This window comes from Peromyscus eremicus, chromosome 17 (assembly GCF_949786415.1).
Source record: "Peromyscus eremicus chromosome 17, PerEre_H2_v1, whole genome shotgun sequence".
NCBI lineage: Eukaryota > Metazoa > Chordata > Mammalia > Rodentia > Cricetidae > Peromyscus > Peromyscus eremicus.
In genome coordinates, this window is record NC_081433.1 from 60,625,624 (window position 1) to 60,644,936 (window position 19,313).

Below are 19,313 nucleotides of genomic sequence, written 5' to 3' on the forward strand. Positions count from 1 at the left end.
CTCTGGCTGAAGAGGCCTATTGTGTGCGGGCCGGGGTGTGTGTCTGCGGTGGGCGTGTCAGATGCGTCCCGGTGGGCGTGGTCCCCGTGGGCGTGGCCAGGGGCGGAGCTTCGCACTCACAACATGAAGTCCTGCTCCCAGCTGGGCTGGCTGCCTCTCACAGCGATGGTAGTGCTCTTCACGTTCTGCACCTTCAGGGTCACGTAGGTGTTGAACTTCTCTGCAGCGGAGAGTGGGGCAATGGCCGGCTGTCCCCTCCCAGGTCCGCGTGCTCACCTCAACCCCAGCGGTGGACCAGCAAGCGCGGGCCCCGAACCACCAGTGACCATCCATTCTCACAATTACACGGGGAATGGAGGCCAAGGCTACGGGGTTTGGTTTTCAGCTCAGGAGACACTGATGGTCCATGCAGGAGGATGGCCAGTTCAAGGCCAGCCTCAGCTGCAGAGTGAGTTCCAAGCTAGTCTAGCCAGCTTAGTGAGACCCTGTCCTAAAATACAAAAGGGCAGACAGCTAGAGCTGGAGTGTGGGGCAGGCGGTGTCCAGGCCTTGGGTCCCGCTTGTGTCTCCGGCACTCCCTGGCCCCGGGTCCCTCCCCAGGAGGACTGCTGGCCTGGTTGGGTGAGAAAGCTCACGCCTGAGATGAACCTGCCCTCGGCAGGGCAGCAGCTGCCCAGGAGACCAGACAAGAGCAGACAGGACGACAGGTGGGACAGTGCAGGACAGCCAGGACAGGACACTTACCTTGGGCACCATCAAACTTGGCTTTTTTGACTGTGAAGAGACAGGAGCCAGCAGGAGGGTGTGGGGAGGAGAGGGAGAGAGACATGCAGAGATGAAGAAAGAGATAGAGAGATACAGAGAAGAAAGAGAGATGGAGAGGAGAATTAAAGAATATCAGAGGCAGAGAGGAGGAGGAGGGAGAGGAGGGAGAAGAAAAAGAGGAGGGAGAGGAGGAGAGAGGGGGAGAAGAGGAGGGAGAGGAGGAGGAGAGAGAGAAAGGGAGAGGAGGAGGGTGAGAAGGAGGAGGGAGAAAAAAAGAGGAGGAGAAGGTGGAGGAGAAGGGAGAGAGGAGGGAGAGGGAAAAGGCCATCAGATAGACCTGAACAGAAGGTGTCTGGCCCATGGACGCGACCCTCCCCTTCCCCCAGGCTCCTGTGGTCCCTTCACTCCAATTCCAATAAAGCTGGAACTGGGGATGCCAGGATGTGTGGAGGTGAGGACACTCCCTGACCTGCAGGGTCAGAGGCCCTGACTTAGCTGTCTCCTTGGGCTCCATGCTCAATACTCCAAAGCCTGACGGAGGTGGACAGACAACCCGTCGCTCCCTCTGTCCCTTCTTCCGCTCTCCGGCCGCCCTTCCCTCCTGAGGTGTGTGTAGACCATGTGCAGGTCCCGGGCACACCGGAAGGAAGCAGGGACAGTGACATGCTTAGAAAGTCAGGCTCTCCTGTCTTCCCAGACCCTGCTGCCCTTGCCCTGGAAACACTGTGGACAGTCCATGAGAGACAATCTTGTGCACATGACCATTTTTACTTCGAAAATAGCATCAGACACACACCATTCCAGATCTTGAGGTCCCTGGTATGTAAACTCCTATGCTATCACCAAGTCCCTGCTGAAAAACCCAGTTTGTAAAGGCCAATAAATCTGACATTGTGCCCAGCACACGTGGGACTGTGGAGCGTGAATGGAGAATGCCCAGACACTGGGGGAAGGGAACAGGGATTCAGGCCAGAGAGGAACAGCTGCACTCACATTCCAGTGCTGTGTGACCAGGAGCTAGAGAGTGAGCGCTCAGCCTTCATCCTCAGCTTTCTTTCCTAGGCCTCCTGGCTGATGTCTCCTCCTCCTTCTCCTCCTCCTCCTCCTCCTCCTCCTTCATCTCTGTCTCTCTGTCTCTTTCCCCTCCCCCTCCATGATCCTTAACCCCTGTACTTCGGCCTCTGTGGCTGGAGGATGAGGGCTTTGGGGTGCCCCACACCCGTGCTGGCTGGAGGATGAGGGCTTTGGGGTGCCCCACACCCGTGCTGGCTGGAGGATGAGGGCTTTGGGGTGCCCCACACCCGTGCTGGCTGGAGGATGAAGGTTTTGGGGTGCCCCACACCCGTGCTGGCTGGAGGATGAGGGTTTTGGGGGGCCCCACACCCGTGCTGGCTGGAGGATGAGGCTCTGACAACCCAGGCCAGACTCAGGCTGGGCTAGGACCCGGGAGGCTCAGGACATGGGCAGGGGGTCTGCAGAGGGGAGGGGATTGGAGGGGGAGAGCCATGGTGGGGGAGGAGCCTGGGGGAGGTAGTTAAGGGTGAGGTCTGGAGCCTGCTGTGGGGATTTCTGGGAGGGGAATGGAGTCTGAGAGGGGGCAGGGTCAGAGGTGTTTGGGGGAGGGTTTGAGGGTGTCTGTGCAAGAAGTCTGGGTGCCTAGGGAGGGGAGGGTGTCTGGGGAGGGGAGGGTGGCGGGGGAGGGAGGGTGCCTAGGGAGGGGAGGGTGTCTCGGGGAGGGGAGGGTGCCGGGGGAGGGGAGGGTGTCTGGGGAGGGAGGGTGTCGGGGGAGGGAGGGTGTCTGGGGGAGGGGAGGGTGTCTGGGGGAGGGGAGGGTGTCTGGGGGAGGGGAGGGTGTCGGGGAGAGGGAGGGTGTCGGGGAGGGAGGGTGTCTAGGGGAGGGGAGGGTGTGGGGGAGGGAGGGTGTCTGGGGGAGGGAGGGTGTCTGGGGGAGGGGAGGGTGTCTGGGGGAGGGAGGGTGTCTGGGGGAGGGAGGGTGTCTGGGGGAGGGAGGGTGTCGGGGGAGGGAGGGTGTCTGGGGGAGGGAGGGTGTCGGGGGAGGGAGGGTGTCTGGGGGAGGGAGGGTGTCGGGGAGGGAGGGTGTCTGGGGAGGGAGGGTGTCGGGGGGGGGAGGGTGTCTGGGGAGGGAGGGTGTCTGGGGAGGGAGGGTGTCTGGGGAGGGAGGGTGTCGGGGGAGGGGGAGGGTGTCGGGGGAAGGGGAGGGTGTCGGGGGAGGGAGGGTGTCGGGGGAGGGAGGGTGTCGGGGGAGGGAGGGTGTCTGGGGAGGGAGGGTGTCGGGGGAGGGAGGGTGTCTGGGGGAGGGAGGGTGTCGGGGGAGGGAGGGTGTCTGGGGGAGGGAGGGTGTCGGGGGAGGGAGGGTGTCGGGGGAGGGAGGGTGTCTGGGGGAGGGAGGGTGTCGGGGGAGGGAGGGTGCCCGGGGACCCAGGTCTGAGGCTCGGCCAGCGGGTGTCTGGGCAGGGCAGGGCAGGGCAGGGCAGGGCTGGGCAGGGCAGGGCAGGGCAGGGCAGGGCAGTCTGCAGCGACTGCTCTGTGTCCCCACCGCGCCCGCCCGCCCGCCCGCCCGAGTCACCGCCGCGTCACATCCCGCCACCTCTCCGCGCCGCGCCGGGGTCAGCGGCGGAAGCGCCGCGTCGGCCCAGCTATTTATAGCGTGCGGCGAGACCTGCGCCGCCGGGAGTCAGGTCCCTGCCCTCGCACAGCCTCAGTTTCCCCGCCTCGGCGGGGGCGGGGCTGCCCCTCCCTCGTCACCTGTCACCCGCACTATTTTTATTCCTTGCTGGCATCCTCGGGAGCTCAGATCCGTTTTCTAACTAAAGGCAGCTGTCCGGGGAGACTTGCCGAGGTTCCTGGGGGCGGGCGGGGGACCGGCCACCGGGGAGGCGGTGGAAGGCCACAGGGCGACCCTCCGGGGACCCGCGATGGCCGTGGATGACCGCAGAAGGGACGCTGACCGCGGGCTGGGCACCGGGGGGACTAAGCAGGCCTGCCACCGTCACCCACGGCACCCTGAAGGAGGTAGCAGGGCGGTCGCTGGCCGGTCCCTGATGCTGGGTGGTATCAGCCCTGGGGCAGCTAGGGGCAGAACTTTGCAAAGGATTCTGGGAACGGAGGGGGGAACCAGACCATCCCAAGTCAAGAAGGACCCTGACTGCTTCCTCCCCAGTTCAAGGCCAGCCGGGGGGGGGGGGGGGGGTCCTCAGCTCCTGCCCGCTGTGTGGCGGCTCTCCTCATCTGTGAGGTGGGGTTGCGGGTGGATGGACTCTGGTACTATTCAGGATTCAAGGCAGATGCACACCCACACCCCGCAAACACATGCCCGTACCCCTTCCTCGGATCGTCTTGTTCAGGAAACAGTTAGGGAAACTTGAAGATAGCCACCTGTCATCCTAGCCCTCCAGAGTTCAAAGACAGCCTCTGCTACAGTTAGATCCAGGCCTGCTGGGATCCAGGCCCAGCCTCAGAGACAGTGGTGGGGTGCCTCTGGAAGGAGTTCAGACATTAAGAATGCTCCTCTCTCTTTCTTTAGTTTTTGTTTGTTTCTTATTGTTTTTGTTTTGTTTTGTTTTTTGAGACAGGGTCTCACTACGTATATAGAACTCACTCTGTAGACCAGGCTGGCCTCGGACTCACTGAAATCCACCTGCCTCTGCCTCCTCAGTTCTGGGATTAAAGGTGTGTGCCACCATGCCTGGCTAAAATGTATCTTTTTCATTTTAAAGGAAAAGCTAGCTCGTGGGTAAAGAGGCTGCCACGTAAGAACGAAGTAAGACCTAAGTTCAGATCCCCAGGCCCCGGGTAAAGATCCACAGGGGTGGGGTGGGTACAAGTGGATCCTGCGTCCTGATGGTCAGCCAACCAGTGAGCTCAAGTTTCAGTAAAAGATTCTGTTTCAGCAAACAAAGTGGGCGATGCCTCCGCGGGCACCGGTTCCCGCCAAGCCCGATAATGATGGAAGGGGGGCAGACTCCCCAAAACTGTCTTTTGACCTCCACACCCGCACACACAGGGCTTCTTACAAAGTCAGGGAGATCACAGGTCTGCAGGAGTGCTTGGCCTGTCTGCCTGTGAGAGGTGAGGTGTGGTCAAGTGTGTGCCTGTGCAGGGATGAAGAAGATCCTCCTTCCTATACTTTACTCTTGAGTGTGTACCAGGGTTCATTAGCCCAGGCTGGCCTCAAACTCATCGTGTAGCTGAGAATGACCGCAAACTCCCGATCCGCTGCCTCTGCCTCCCAAGTGCAGGGAAGATAGGCATGTGCCACCGGGCCTGGTTTATGTGGTACTGGGGATGAAGATCAGGCCTCTGCGCATGCTGCACAGCACTGTACCGACTGAGCAGCAAGCACTGCACCGACTGAGCAGCAAGCACTCTGCCGACTGAGCTACAAGCACCATACCGACTGAGCGGCAAGCACTCTGCCGACTGAGCTGCAGCACCCCACACACTGGGCCTCAGCTCCAGCCCATGCGTGTGTATATCCTAACGCTAATTAGCGTATGTGTGGACAGTCCAGGTCTGTCTGCAACGTGGAAGTTTCCATTGCGGGGAGACTGGAGCCCCCATGGAGTCTTAAAGGGTCCGGGGCCTGGCTACGAACACGTGGGGGTGGTCGCGGGTGGGGCCCTGGTCCAGCCCCGCCCCCCGCAGGCCCCACCCGCACCTCCCAGGAAGCTTACCCCCCCAGGCCTGTCCGTCACCCCCGGTCTCCCCCCCCCCCCCCCCCGGGGAGTCCAGGGGATCCAGTACAACGTCCCCGGGCCTGGCTTTCTGAAGCTTCCTGACGCTGCCCGCTCTCCACCCCCGCAGCCGAGCCTCCGGTTTGCGTCAGAGTTGGGGTGACGCCCCCCCACACTAGGCAGGATGGGAGGATGCGGGGTGCAGGGAGCTGGCGAGAAGGGGGTCCACCTCCATTTCCGGCTGGGGCTGTGGGGCTGCCCAGAGGGTCCCCTTCGCGCTCAGCTCCACTTACTGCCCAGGCCTGGAGGCGGCCACGGCCCAGTGACCCTGAGCGGTCGGAACCCTTCCCAGCGCCCGCTCACAGAAAAGGGTCCCTGCGCCTTTAAGAACACCCGCGTCCACCCGACCAGAGCTGTGCTCCGCGGGGCGCGGGCGGGCGGGGCCGGGTTTGTGAATGGAGCCCGAGCGGAGGGGGAGGGGGAGGGGAGGCGGGGGAGGGGCGGAGGGGCGGGGCCAGCCCGAGCCACGCAGCCGCGGAGCTCAAATCCGCACTCCTGCCGCCCAAGGTCTCCCGCAGCCTGAGATCTGAGGCGGTGGGAGACTAGCACTCCGCCCCGCACAGCCTGCAGGAGGTGGGGAGGGGAGGGACCCACCCGAGGGACCCACCCTCACCCCAAAGACCCGGGCTCACAACGGTGTCGGCACGCGCCCCTCTCCGGCTACTCCCCCGCCCAAGGTCTCCAGCAGCAGTTACCCGCGGCGGCTCCCGGCCCCACCCGGGGCTTCGAGGGGTGCAGGGGTCACACCTCTCCCGTGGTTCCCGGCCTCCTCCCACCAAACGCGGAGCATGGGCCTGGGCGTGGGCCTCGTGCAGATGGCGTTTTGGCCCCAAAATAGCTGCCCCCCCCCACGTCTCCTTCCCTCCATCCAGCCCAAGGGGTGAGGCGAAGAGGGGGCCACGCGCTCCCGCGGATCCCGCTGCCCTGTTTGGGGGACACTGGGGACCGGAGGAGGTGTCCCCACGCCCAGGCCGGGCCCACTGCCCCCACACCCGCACCCTCGCGCGCAACCCCCGGCCCCTACAGCGCCCACACAGCACCTACACCGGCGCCCAAGCCCCGCATTCACGCGTGCGCGCGGCGGGCAGGACCCCCGGAGCTGATCCGTGCGCGCCCCGCCAAGCGCCCCGGGGGTCCCCTCCGCGGTGCAGCCCGGCTCGGCGCAGCCACGCGGGCCCGGCAGCAGGCGCGCGTCCACGCAGCTCCTACCTCCGACGCACAGCAGAGACATGACTCCGGGCGGCCAGGGCGCGGCGGGCGCAGCGCGGGGCTCGGGGCTCACGCCGGGGCCCGGCCGCCGGCCATGTCGCTTCAGCACCGGGGGCGCGGACAGCGCCTGACGCGCTCTGACGCTGCGGCGTGGGCGGAGCCGGGGACGCGTGACGGGGCGGAGCCGGGCCCGGCGCCTTAAAGCGCGGGCCGCGCGCCCAGGCCGGGCCCCTTCCGCTCCGTCTCGGCCTCTGCCGGGGGCTCTCCGTCCCTGTTGCCGCCCTGTTTCCCTCTCTGAGCCTCCTCACCTGCGCTCTTATCCTCCTGGGTAACAGAACTGTTGCTCGTCAGTTCCCAGTCTCCAGTGTCCCGGGAAGCCGTCCCTGATTTCCGAGCACTGAATCATATTTGATTCATTTTGTTTTATGCTGTCCTGACACTGGAACTCAGGACCTCCCGCATGCGAGGCAAGTGATCTACCACCGGCGAGTATCTCCATCCGTTTTGTAACTTTAAAGAATTACATTCCGCCGGGCGGTGGTGGCGCACGCCTTTAATCCCAGCACTCGGGAGGCAGAGGCAGGCGGATCTCTGAGTTCGAGGCCAGCCAGGTCTACAGAGTGAGTTCCAGGACAGCCAGGACTGTTACATAGAGAAACCCTGTCTCGAAAAAATTAAAAAACAAAACAACAAAACAAACAAAAATTACATTTCCTGGAGCTTTTTGGGGAGATGTCACTGGTTAAGCGCACTGGCTGCTCTTCCAGAGAATCAGCTTCCTGTCCCCAGCACCACATGGCGGCTCCCAACCATCCACAGGCACGGAAATGTATGCAGGCAAAACATTCATGCACATAAAATAAAATAAATCTAAATGTTTAAAAACAGCGTTTATTTATGTGTGTGGGAGTGAGGCTCACAGGTAACCCAGTGTGCATGTGGAGGTCAGAGGACAACCTTCCAGAGCTCCAGGAACTCAAGACCTCAGGTGTGGCTGGAAGTGCTTCTGCTCACTGACCCGTTGTACAGGGCCCTATTGATTTATTTACATGTGTGTGTGTAAGTGCGTGAATGTATGTAGGTGTGTGTGTGTGCATCTGTGTCTACATGTGTGACAGCATATGTGTGTGTCAGTGTGAGTGAGCGTGTATGTGAGCTTGAGCATGCTCAAGTGTGTCTGTGAGAATGTCTGTGAGTGTGTGCATCTGTGTATAAGGGTGTGTCTGTGTGTTTGTGTGTGCATGTGTCTATGTGTAAGTGCATATGTGTGTTTACTTGTGTGTATGTCCCCAAGTGTGTGTCTATGTGTGCATTGGTGTGCATCTGTGTCTGTGTATGTATGTGAGTGTGTATACACACACTTGCGCATGTAAGCCCAGAAGACAACCTTGGGTGCTAGTCCTCAGGCACAGATCACCTATTTATTATTACTGTTTTTGTTGTTGGCAGTGTCTGAGAGGCCTGGGGTTCACTGCTTAGGCTGGAGCGGCAGGAATCCTCCTGTCTGCAGCTCCCGGAGACGGGACTGGTGGTGAACACCGCCAGCAGCTCCTTCTGTAGGTTCTGTAGACAGAATCGCATCCTCAGACTTCTGCAGACACCTCCACAGGTCCATCCCACAGGAGCACATTGATCTTCACCATCCTCTGCTGCTGCTGCTGCTGCTGCTGTGTGTGTGTGTGTGTGTGCGTGTGTGCATGTGTGTGCGTGCGTGTGTGTGTGTGTGTGTGTGTGCCACCACGCCTCAATTCTGCTGCTCTTGTTAAAGCTTATTTACTTTAGCCAATTAGTGGCGGTGCACGCCTTTAGTTCCAGCACTCTGGAGGCTGAAGCAGGTGGATCTCTGAGTTTGAGGCCAGCCTGGTTTACAGAGAGAGCTCCAGGGCAGTCAGGACTACACAGAGAAACCCTGTCTTGAAAAACCAAAACAGCAGAAGCTTATTTACATTTTTGTTTTGTTTTTCCAGACAGGGTTTCTCTGTGTAGCCCTGATTGTCCTGGAACTCCCTCTGCAGACCAGGCTGGGCTTGAGTTTATTTACTTTTACTTTATGTGTGTGGGTTGTTTTTCTGTCGATTTAGTGGCCGAACCTGAACCTACTGATATTTTAACAACTGTCAGCACCCTGCTGCTCAGACCCGGGCTGGCGGGATTTCCAGTCCCAGCTTGGCCGCTGCCGCCAATGGTTCTATTTATCAATAATGAACCAGGAATCAGATGTTGGGGTGAAAACCTTCTAGTTCATAGAAGCCGAGAAGCAACCAGCTGACCTTTTGGCCAGAGACCCAGCAAGAAAAGCTTCTCTCCAGCTGCCCCAAATCAAAAACATCGCATATCCCTAGGTCCTGCCCTACTCCTTCCTGGGCGTTTCTATGTCCATATTTCTGACTCTTACGTCTTCTCTAGGGCTAATTCCTGTCAACTAGTCATCGGCTCCGCCCTCTGATCCAAGGTTGATTTTATTAACACAGTCTCGGAGTTTCACAGTGCGATCAAATTCCCGCAACGGTGAGTGTTTTGTTCCTGTGTCAGGGCGCCATCCGAGCGCCTGGTGCACCTGGAGGAGAGAAGAAGTTGTCAGATCACTGGGACTGGAGCTGCAGATGGTGGTGTGCACCCATGTGGCGCTGGGAATCAAACTCAGGTCTTCTGCAGGAGCAGTGAGTGCGCCTAACCGCTGTGCCAACTCTCCAGCCCCTCTGTTACTTGGTTATACCGCATAATGACCGCCCCTCTAATACACCGGCTCCCTTTGTTCTCCAGGCCACCTTCATGCACGGGCATGATTATATGTGTTATATAAATTCTAGAATCCACTTCAGTTTTTTCACGGGAGGTCCTGGGTTCATGGGAATGGCCCTGGAGAGCTGAGCCTCCTGACTCTCCTGCTTCAGCTTACTGAGTTGCTGGACTGCAGGCCCGAAGCCAGCACGCCCATCTCAGAGTTGACTCCTCACAGCCTGAGACCCTTCCCTTTGTGTGTTTGGGTCCTGATTCCAGCTCTGCTACGTTTACTGCCTTCCATACCTACAGAGCTCTTCCTATTGGACCTGGAAAACCATTGTAACACCAGGTTGAGCTCACAGAGTCTCTGTCACAGCACAACACCGAAGTTCATCAAAACAGGAGGTGTTTGGGACCTTAGCCTCATTCAGGCCCTGACTAGGATCCCCAGTGAGGGGCTGGGGGCGTGGCTCAGGGTGGAGCCCCGCCTAGAATCCCCAGTGAGGGGCTGGGGGCGTGGCTCAGGGTGGAGCCCCGCCTAGAATCCCCAGTGAGGAGCTGGGGGCGTGGCTCAGGGGTGGAGCCCCGCCTAGAATCCCCAGTGAGGGGCTGGGGGCGTGGCTCAGGGGTGGGGCCCCGCCTAGAATCCCCAGTGAGGGGCTGGGGGCGTGGTCAGGGTGGAGCCCCGCCTAGAATCCCCAGTGAGGGGCTGGGGGCGTGGCTCAGGGGTGGAGCCTAGAATCCCCAGTGAGGGGCTGAGGGTGTGGCTCACTGGCCTGGCTTGCAGAGTGTCCAAGTCCAAGCTATCTCCTGACACTTAACGCCTAAGTTTCACCACCTACAGAAGAAAGATCAGAACAAACCAGTGCTATGGTTTTGTAACAGCTCGTTTGAGTTCCAACCTGGAAACTCAGGAATTCTAAGGCCTCCAATTTTTTGTTTGTTTTATTTTTCGAGACAGGGTTTCTCTGTGTAGCCCTGGCTGTCCTGGATCTCGCTCTGTAGACCAGGCTGGTCTCGAACTCACAGAGATCCACCTGGCTCTGCCTCCCCGAGTGTTGGGATTAAAGGTGTGAGCCACCGCCCGGCTCCATTTTTAAAATTTTAGACAGATATCAGTGGTAAGGAGAGTGGTGGGCTGTCGGTCCCCGCAGGGCCCCACTGCTCCCTGTCGCTCAAAATCTTTAATTCCCTTATTTTCCTTCTTCTTGCCTCTCACAAATGTAGCTGTTTTGTGTGCTTTGGACTTTTTATAAGGGAACACAACAGTTGCTCTTTTTCCTTTCTTTTCTTAAAAAAAGTACTATTCATTTTTTAAGACGGTTTGGCTATGTGCCCTAAGCGGGTCTGAAATGTACCATGTGAACCACACTTGGCTCAGAGTTGCAGCAATCCTCCTGCCTGGGCCTCCTGAATGCTGTGATTACACACGTGTGCCACCATGCCTGACAATGGCAGCTCAGGGCTCTGTGCGTGCGTGTGCGTGTGTATGTGTGTGTGTGTGCGCATGTGTGCGTGTGTGTGTGTAGGCCAGAGGAGGATGTCCTCCGTCCAGCTCTGTCACGCACTGTCCACCTTCTTCCCTGAGACAGGGTCTCTCAAGCCTGGAGCTATGCTGGTGGCCATCCCCCTGTCTCCGACACCACAGCACTGGGGCCATGCAGCTTCTTCATTTGTAACTGGGATGGCATCTCAGGGGCTCAGCGAGTGCTCTACCCGGAGCCTCGCCCCCAGCCCCTCACAGAGAGCTGTGTGGCACACCTTGGTGTGTTCTGTCAGCCCTCTGCCTCGTCCTCCACATCACGCCTGCTCTCTCTCTCTTCGTGTTTCCATTTCCGAAGTCTTGTTTCCTCACTCAATCCTCTCCCAGCCATATTGGCAGCCCGAGAGGCCTGCTCTGCGTGGTGTTTCAGGAGCTGCAGATGCTCTGGGTCTGAGGCCCGGGGAGAGACATCTGAGCAGAGAACTTGGAGTGCTTCAGGGGAACCGGCTCCGTCTGCACAGAACAGCGCCGTGTTCACACTCAGTTCCACTCCGTGCAGCAGCCACACTGGCAACAGACGGATAAACAGAGGCACCGGGCACAGGGCACAAGTGGATCCGGAGCGTGCTGAGGAGCTGAGGATGCCACCAGAACCAGGGATGGAGGAAGGGCTCCCCGATTACGCGCTCCGGCTTGAGGAGTTCTTTCCAGCACCCCCAGGCTGAGCCTGCGGGTCCCAGGGATTGAACTCGAGCTGTGTGGCAAGCGCCCGCACCGCCTCAGTGTCGCAGGCCCCCACCGCAGCTTTGGAGCGGGACATCAATAAAAGGCGGTTTTCAGAGGAAGTGTGAGCACGCCCAGTGCGGGGTGGGGTCCCCAGGAGAGGGCTGCTTTCAGCTCATCAGCACGGGGTGGCTCGGAGGTTCTGCGTTTTCTCCCTCCGGTGGGAAAAAGAGCACATTGCTCGGTGTTTTTTCCGAGGTTAAAGGTTGGGGTGGAGTGGAAACTGAAGCCTGAAGTGTGCGCCGGATGCAGCAGGTCCCGGCCGGGCAGGCCCACGCGGTTCCAAGGACACGCGTGCCCAGCAGCCTCGAGGGCGCCCTCTGTCCACCCAGGTCCCCAGCAGCTCCCCTCCCTTCCTGCCCGCCCGTCCCCAGGCTCCTGTGCCCGCAGGGTGGCCCCAGCTTCACAGGTTTCTGGTCTCCCACCCGCCCCGCCCCCAGGGCGCCCTGACTTTCGGTAAATGAGGCGGCCAGGAAGCTCGGGGGCCGCACAGGAAGGAGCGGGGACTTTCCTGTCGCAGCGCCCGCTGCCGCCGCCTCGGCGCGGCTTCAGGTAGGAGCTCGGGGCGCGGGCGCCTGGCGCGGGGGGCGCGGGGCGCAGCCGGGGGCACCGCACCGGGCGGCCGCAGCAGCGCGCATGCGCGGGGGCTCCCCACCCTCCGGTCCAAGGCTCGGGAAGAAAGGGGCCGGAGCTTTCGGTTAGGTGAAAGCTCGTGCTCCTCTAAGACTCGCATCCGCTTTGCCGTCTTATTTCTTTCACTTTGCATTCCGAAGCTGGCTGTCCCTCCGTCCAGTCGGCCTGGAATTCACCATGGAGCCCCCAAACTCGCAGCAATCCTCCTGCAGCCTCCCCGGGAGCCGCAGGAGGGGGGGGAAATGATGATGATGATGGCTTACACATTTTTATTAACTTTTTTCTGTGTGAGTGTATTGCTGCGGCGCACATTTGGAGGTCAGAGGACAACCTCCCCGAGTGGGGTCTCAGGCTTGGGGCAAGCCTCCCCACCCCACCCCCCGCCAAGCCATGTGGCCTGCCCTTGTTTGTTTCTTGAGACAGGGTCTGGCCTTGAACGCGTAGCACACATACAGTAATAGGTTAACTTTATTTGAAGCACTGGCTGCTCTAAAACGGGCTGGCCTCATACTCACAGATATCCTCCTGCCTCTGCCTCCTGAGTGCTCGCATGTGGCCACCTTGCCCAGCATTAGTTTATTTTTATTTACTTTTATGCGTATTTTGTTTTGGGTGTTTATTTGTTGAGACAGTATGTAGCCCCAGCTGTCCTGGAACTCGCTTTGTAGACCAGGCTGGTCCCGAACTCACAGAGATCCGCCTGCCTCTGCCTGCTGAGCGCTGGGACCAAAGCCCTCGGCCGGCGTTTCCTGTGAACATAAGCTTCGTGAGTGCAGTGCCCGCGGAGGCCAGGAGGGGGCGCTGGGGCCGCTAGGCAGACGATGGTTGTGAGCCGCCGTGGGTGGGGACCGAACGCAGGTCCTGTGCTGGAGCAGCTGGTGCCCTGGGCCACTGAGCCCCGTCCCCAGCACTCTGTTTACTTATGTATCTGTTGTCCCTATACACAGTGTCATGCAGCCCAGGCTGGCCTTGTGCCTCCCGGTCGGGGTCGGGCGGTGACAAGTGTGGGCCACTATGCCTGCTTTTGTTGTTTTATCATGGAAGGGTGCCCATGCAGAGGGCAGAGGGCAGCCCTGTGTCGTGGGCTTCACGATGGAACTGCTTGGCCGCAAGTGCCTTTCCCAGCCACCGTCCTGGCCCTGAGGTGGCGGGGCTGGGCCTGCCGGCTGTTTCCTGCCTCTTCTCAGGGGGCTCAGGCCCCGCCCCGTGCTCGCACCGGCTCTGAGGGCCCCGTGGAGGGCTGGCTGGGAAGCGCATGTTCCCTAGGCCCCTGCGGGGGACCTCCCCTATGAGGCCGATGAGGCCCACAAAGTACAGGCTGGATGTGCAGGGGAGTAGGGTGAAGAGACCAGGAAGCGTTGGGGAGACGACACAGGCCACAGACTGGCGCACAGGGTCCCATGGCCCCAGGTGCGGAAGCCTCTAGCCCCAGCTCCTGTGACCCGAGGACCCACAAGGGAAGACAGCTGTCCCCATTCCTCCAACCGCTGCTGCTTCCTGCTCAGGCCTATTTCTGTGTCTGCTGTTGATTGCTCATGCCTGCCTGGGGTACTGGCCTGGCTGACCAGGTTGGGATGTGGAGGCTTGTGGATCAGCTGGAGATGTCTGCCCTGGGCGCAGAGAAGTGCAAGGGGGTGTGAGTTCATGCGGAACCCGAAGACACCTGGTCGCCAGCCAAGCTGTCGCTGGGGCTCGGCTCTTTTCCCTCCCAGTCAAGCCCCCTCTGGTTTGATTCCCTGCCTCTCTAGGTTAGAGTCATGGCACCTCCAAGTGAGGAGACACCTCTGATCCCTCAGCGCTCCTGCAGTCTCTCATCCTCAGAGGCAGGATCCCTGCATGTCCTCCTTCCTCCCCGGGGATCTGGGCCTCCCCAGCGACTGTCATTCTCTTTTGGGGACTACTTGGCAGAGGATCTGTGTGTGCAGGCAGCCAAGGCCTGTGGTGAGTAGGTCCCTAGATGCCTGGGCCACTTGCCAGGACTGAGCAAGCCACCTATGGAGAAAAGGAGTGGTCAGCATTGGTGCTGGGGCTTTGAGGGATGAGTAGAAGTTTGGTAAGGGAGGATCATGGGCTCAGCCTGTGTTGCTGCACTGATGACTGAGCTGATGAGCCCATCCCTTCAGGCATCCTGCCTGTTTATCACTCGCTCTTCGCTCTGGCCACCGAGGACTTGTCTTGCTGGTTCTCTCCAAGCCACATCTTCTCCGTGGAGGACGTGGACACTCAAGTCTTGGTCTACAGGCTCCGGTAGGGAGTGAGCCCCTCCGTTCACCTTCAGGGTGCTGTTACTATTCGGTCCACAGCAGGGGCTAAGACTAGAGAGGGTGGGCTGCTGCAGGCCACACAGCACATCAGCGGCCACTTGGGCCCCGCGGAGCCAGAGCTGATTGTGCCACCGCATTCTGAACCCCGCAGCTTTTACTTCCCTGGCTGGTTTGGGCTGGAGACATGTCACCGCTTTGGGCTGCGCAAAGATTTGACGAGCGCCATTCTGGACTTACATGTTTTAGAACACCTCTTTGCCCAGGTTGGTAGTCTTCGGCGGGGAAGGCTCAACCCGGGGATGGGGACCCCAAGGCAACAACCTCCCAGGTCCGCGCTGGGCAGAACCTCACCTGGCCACCCTCCTGTGCCCGACCCCAGCACCGCAGTGACCTGGTGAGTGGGCGCCTCCCAGTGGGCCTCAGCCTGAAGGAGCAGGGAGAGTGCCTGAGCCTGGCCGTGCTGGACCTGGCCCAGATGGCCCGTGAGCAGGCCCAGCGGCCAGGCGAACTGCTCAAGACCGTCAGGTGAGGGCCTCGGGCCTGCCAGTGACCTGGCTCCCGGCCTGTCTGTCCCCGGTCTCAACTGGCTTTGCGCCTGGGGCCCTATCGTTTTACCTTACCAAACTCCTACACATACCTCATTTCCCATGCCCACTCCCTCAGCCCGCCTCTGCCTGGAAGGCCCTCGATGTCTGTCGCGTGTCCTTCGGGCCCCCTCCCCACCCTGAGACCCGGCGTGCCCCCCACCCCACAGCTACAAAGCCTGCCTGCCGCCCGGTCTGCGCGACCTGATCCAGGGCCTGAGCTTCGTGACGCGCAGGCGCATCCGCAGGACCGTGCTCCAGGCGCTGCGCCGCGTGGTGGCCTGCCAGGCCGACCGCTACTCGCTCATGGCCAAGTACATCCTGGACCTGGAGCGGCTGCACCCGGCGGCCGCCGCCGAGACCTTCCGCGTGGGGCTCCCGGGTGCCCAGGAGGGGCCGGGGCTCCTGCGCGTCGAGGGCGGCAGCGGCGTCGCCTGGAGCCCCGGGGACCACGAGGTGCTGGGGGCAGGGCTTGGGAGGGGCGGGGCCTGCGGGGGGCGGGGCGGTCAGCGAAGGAGCCAGCCTGGGGCAGGACCAATCAGGAGAGCAGTTAGAAGCCGAAGTAGGGCGGGGCCAATCGGGAGGAACCAATCAGGCAAGGGGCCGATCAAGGGGCGGGGCTAGTTTGGGGGCGGGAATGGCAGCACCAGGGGCCGAGTTAGCTGGAGGCGAGGCTGTGGGCGGGGCTAGTCAGGGACTGGAGCCTGGGGCGGGGCTAGTCAGGGCCTGGGGCCTGGGGCGGGGCTAGTCAGGGGCGTGGCTAGTCAGGGACTGGGGCCTGGGGCGGGGCTAGTCAGGGACTGGAGCCTGGGGCGGGGCTAGTCAGGGGCGGGGCTAGTCAGGGGAGGGACTGGAGCCTGGGGCGGGGCTAGTCAGGGGCGGGACCGGGGCCTGGCGTTCGTGGGCCGGGCGGTGGGCGGGGCAGTCGGGGGCGTGACGCGGGCCTGGCTAGATGGGGCTGGGTCCGACCGAGGGCGGTGGGACTGGGTCTGTGGGTAGCTAGTGCCAGGTCCCCTGCAGGGAAGAGGGCGCGCGGCAGGGCTGGGGCAGGGCTGCGGCAGGGCTGGGGCAGGGCTGCAGGCTCAGCGAGGCCGGAGTGCTCGGGATGTCATTCCCCGGCCTCCGCCCGGCCTTCCTTCTCAGCTTTTCCAGACCTTCTGTGACTTTCCCGAAATCGTGGACGTCAGCATCAAGCAGGCCCCGCGCGTGGGTCCGGCAGGGGAGCAGCGGCTGGTCACCATCACCAGGATGGACAGCCACATCCTGGTGGGTCCTGGCTCTGCTGAGCCTGGGAGCGGGGCGGGCGGCCTGGGGCTCCGCCGGTCGCTGACGAGTTCTCCCGCCCAGGAAGCGGAGTTCCCGGGGCTGCCCGAGGCGCTGTCCTTCGTGGCCCTCGTGGATGGCTACTTCCGGCTGACCTGCGACTCCAGGCATTTCTTCTGCAAGGAGGTGGCGCCGCCGAGGCTGCTGGAGGAAGTGGCAGAGCTGTGCCACGGACCCATCACGTGAGGAGCGGGCGGCCTGGGGTCCCCGTGGGGTCACCGTGGGGGCGTGGCCCTGCGAGGCCCCTCCGCCCCGGCAGTGGAGGATGAGCTGGCGGGGACCGACCGGCTCTGACTGGCTTCTGTCCCGGCCTAGGCTGGACTTCGCGGTCCACAAGCTGAAGGCCGCCGGCTCCCTCCCGGGCTCCTACATTCTCCGCCGCAGCCCTCAGGACTATGACAGCATTCTCCTCACTGCCTGCGTGCAGGTGGGTTCATTGCTGGTGCGGGACGGCTTCCTGGGGGAGATGACATCCTGGGGTCAGCCTGGGGTCAGCCTGGGGTCGGCCTGGGGTCAGCCTGGGGTCGGCCTGGGGTCAGCCTGAGTGCTCACTTCTCCTTGAAGAGCACCAGCCTGGGATTCTAACTAGAATTCGAGAGGCTGAGGCGGGAGGATCAAGTGTACAGGCCAGCCTGGGCTAACATAGCAAGTGTACAGGCCAGCCTGGGCTAACATAGCAAGTGTACAGGCCAGCCTGGGCTAACATAGCAAGTGTACAGGCCAGCCTGGGCTAACATAGCAAGACTGCGCATCAAAAAATGCTGGGATGGCGTCGGGGCGGGGGGCGGGGGGCGGATTTCCCACCAAGCCTGAGGATGCCAGTGCCATCCCGGGCACCCGTGTGGAAGGCGGCACCGCCCGCACAAGATGCCCCGACTCCACGGGTCGTCTACACGGAAACCTGCGGAAGTAATTCAGATTCCGGGAAGCTCAGGGTCCACTTCCGGCCGGGGCGCGGAGGCCGCGGGTGGGGGGCCCGCCTGTCCCTGCCCCCCCGCCCCCTGCCCCCCGGTCCCCGCCCCCCCGTCCCCGCCCCCCGCGTCCCCACCCCCCCGTCCCCGCCCCCCTGTCCTCCCCCTTCCCCCCGTCCCTGCCCCCCGTCCCTGCCCCCCCTACCCCCTACCCCCCCTCAGGTCCCGCTCCCCCCGCCCCGCCCCCTGCCCCCCCTTCCCCCCTGTCCCCGCCCCCTGCCCCCCCGTCCCCGCCCCCTGTCCCCACCCTCCGCCCCCCCACCCCCCACCCCCCCCTCAGGTCCCGCTCCCCCCGCCCCGCCCCCTGCCCCCCCTTCCCCCCTGTCCCCGCCCCCTGCCCCCCCGTCCCCGCCCCCCTGTCCCCGCCCTCCGCCCCCCCCACCCCCCCGTCCCCGCCCCTGTCCCCGCCCCCTGCCCCCCCGTCCCCGCCCCCCTGTCCCCGCCCTCCGCCCCCCCCACCCCCCCACCCCCCCCTCAGGTCCCGCTCCCCTCGCAGACGCCGCTCGGCCCGGACTACAAGGGCTGCCTCATCCGCCGGGACCCCGCCGGGGCCTTCTCCCTGGCCGGCCTCAGCCGGCCGCACCGGAGCCTCCGGGAGCTGCTGGCGGCCTGCGGGCACTCGGGGCTGCGTGTGGATGGCGCCGCCCTGCACCTCACCTCCTGCTGCGCCCCCAGGCCCAAGGGTGAGCCGGCCTTCCTGCCCACCACGCCGGCAGCTCCGGGTGGGGCCGAGACCGAGGGGCACGCGGTGGGAGAGAACACCCGTCCGCTTTGGACGTCAGTCGTTCGGTTTGCGGACGCACCGCTGGGACGGACGGACGGCCCCGGGACGGACGACCCCCCCGGGACGGACGACCCCGCTGGGACGGACGACCCCCCCGGGACGGACGGACGGCCCCGGGACGGACGACCCCGCTGGGACGGACGACCCCCCCGGGACGGACGGACGGCCCCGGGACGGACGACCCCCTGGGACGGACGGACGACCCCGCTGGGACGGACGACCCCCCCGGGACGGACGGACGACCCCGCTGGGACGGACGGACGACCCCGCTGGGACGGACGACCCCCCCGGGACGGACGACCCCCCCGGGACGGACGGACGACCCCCCCGCTGGGACGGACGACCCCCCCGGGACGGACGACCCCCCCGGGACGGACGGACGACCCCGCTGGGACGACCCCCCCGGGACGACCCCCCCGGGACGGACGACCCCGCTGGGACGGACGGACGACCCCCCCCCGGGACAGACGGATGACACCCCCCAGGCTGCGCTGGTTGGCACTGCAAACCTGTGACCTGCTCCCTTCCGCTCACAGCCCCGCGCTTCTCAGGAGCGAATTCCGGGGGTCCCCAGGCTTAGTGCGGGGAGGGGGCTCCTGGGAACCCTTGCCTCTGACCGCTGACCTCTGTTTTCTTGCTTCTGCCCCCTAGAGAAGTCCAATTTGATCGTGGTGAGAACGAGCTGCACCCCTGCCCCGGCCCCCGGCCGCGCCCCGTCCTGCTGCGCACTAACGCAGCTGAGCTTCCACACAATCCCTGCGGACAGCCTGGAGTGGGTGAGGTCCCCGGGACGGGGGGGGGGTCCCCGGGACAGGGGGTCGCCGGGGACGGGGGTGAGGGTCGCCGGGGACGGGGGTGAGGGTCGCCGGGGACGGGGGGGGGTCGCCGGGGACGGGGGTGAGGGTCGCCGGGACAGGGGTGAGGTCCCGGGACAGGGGTGAGGGTCGCCGGGGACGGGAGGACAGGGGTGAGGGTCCCCGGGACGGGGTGAGGGTCCCCGGGACAGGGGTGAGGTCCCGGGACAGGGGGGGAGGTC

At 63.1% G+C, this 19,313-nt stretch overlaps 2 protein-coding genes across 5 annotated transcripts in view; one reads left to right on the forward strand and one right to left on the reverse strand.

The window, feature by feature from the left end:
• Unc13a (unc-13 homolog A) overlaps positions 1–6,750 on the reverse strand; it is a 52,970-nt gene extending 46,220 nt beyond the window's left edge. For all 4 annotated transcript variants that reach the window (XM_059244278.1, XM_059244280.1, XM_059244277.1 and 1 more), the window contains exons 1-3: positions 6,729–6,750; positions 745–774; positions 121–220 (exon numbers count right to left, since the gene is read on the reverse strand). In XM_059244278.1, the coding sequence (XP_059100261.1) occupies positions 121–220; positions 745–774; positions 6,729–6,750 (152 nt within the window). The remainder of the gene's footprint in view (positions 1–120; positions 221–744; positions 775–6,728) is intronic.
• A 7,353-nt stretch (positions 6,751–14,103) lies between these two features.
• Jak3 (Janus kinase 3) overlaps positions 14,104–19,313 on the forward strand; it is an 8,783-nt gene continuing 3,573 nt past the window's right edge. Inside the window, 10 exon segments of the mRNA XM_059244490.1 lie at positions 14,104–14,292; positions 14,475–14,598; positions 14,767–14,878; positions 14,995–15,140; positions 15,370–15,655; positions 16,343–16,465; positions 16,547–16,704; positions 16,838–16,949; positions 17,990–18,176; positions 18,929–19,053. Coding sequence (XP_059100473.1) covers positions 14,109–14,292; positions 14,475–14,598; positions 14,767–14,878; positions 14,995–15,140; positions 15,370–15,655; positions 16,343–16,465; positions 16,547–16,704; positions 16,838–16,949; positions 17,990–18,176; positions 18,929–19,053 — 1,557 coding nt within the window. The 5' untranslated portion in view covers positions 14,104–14,108.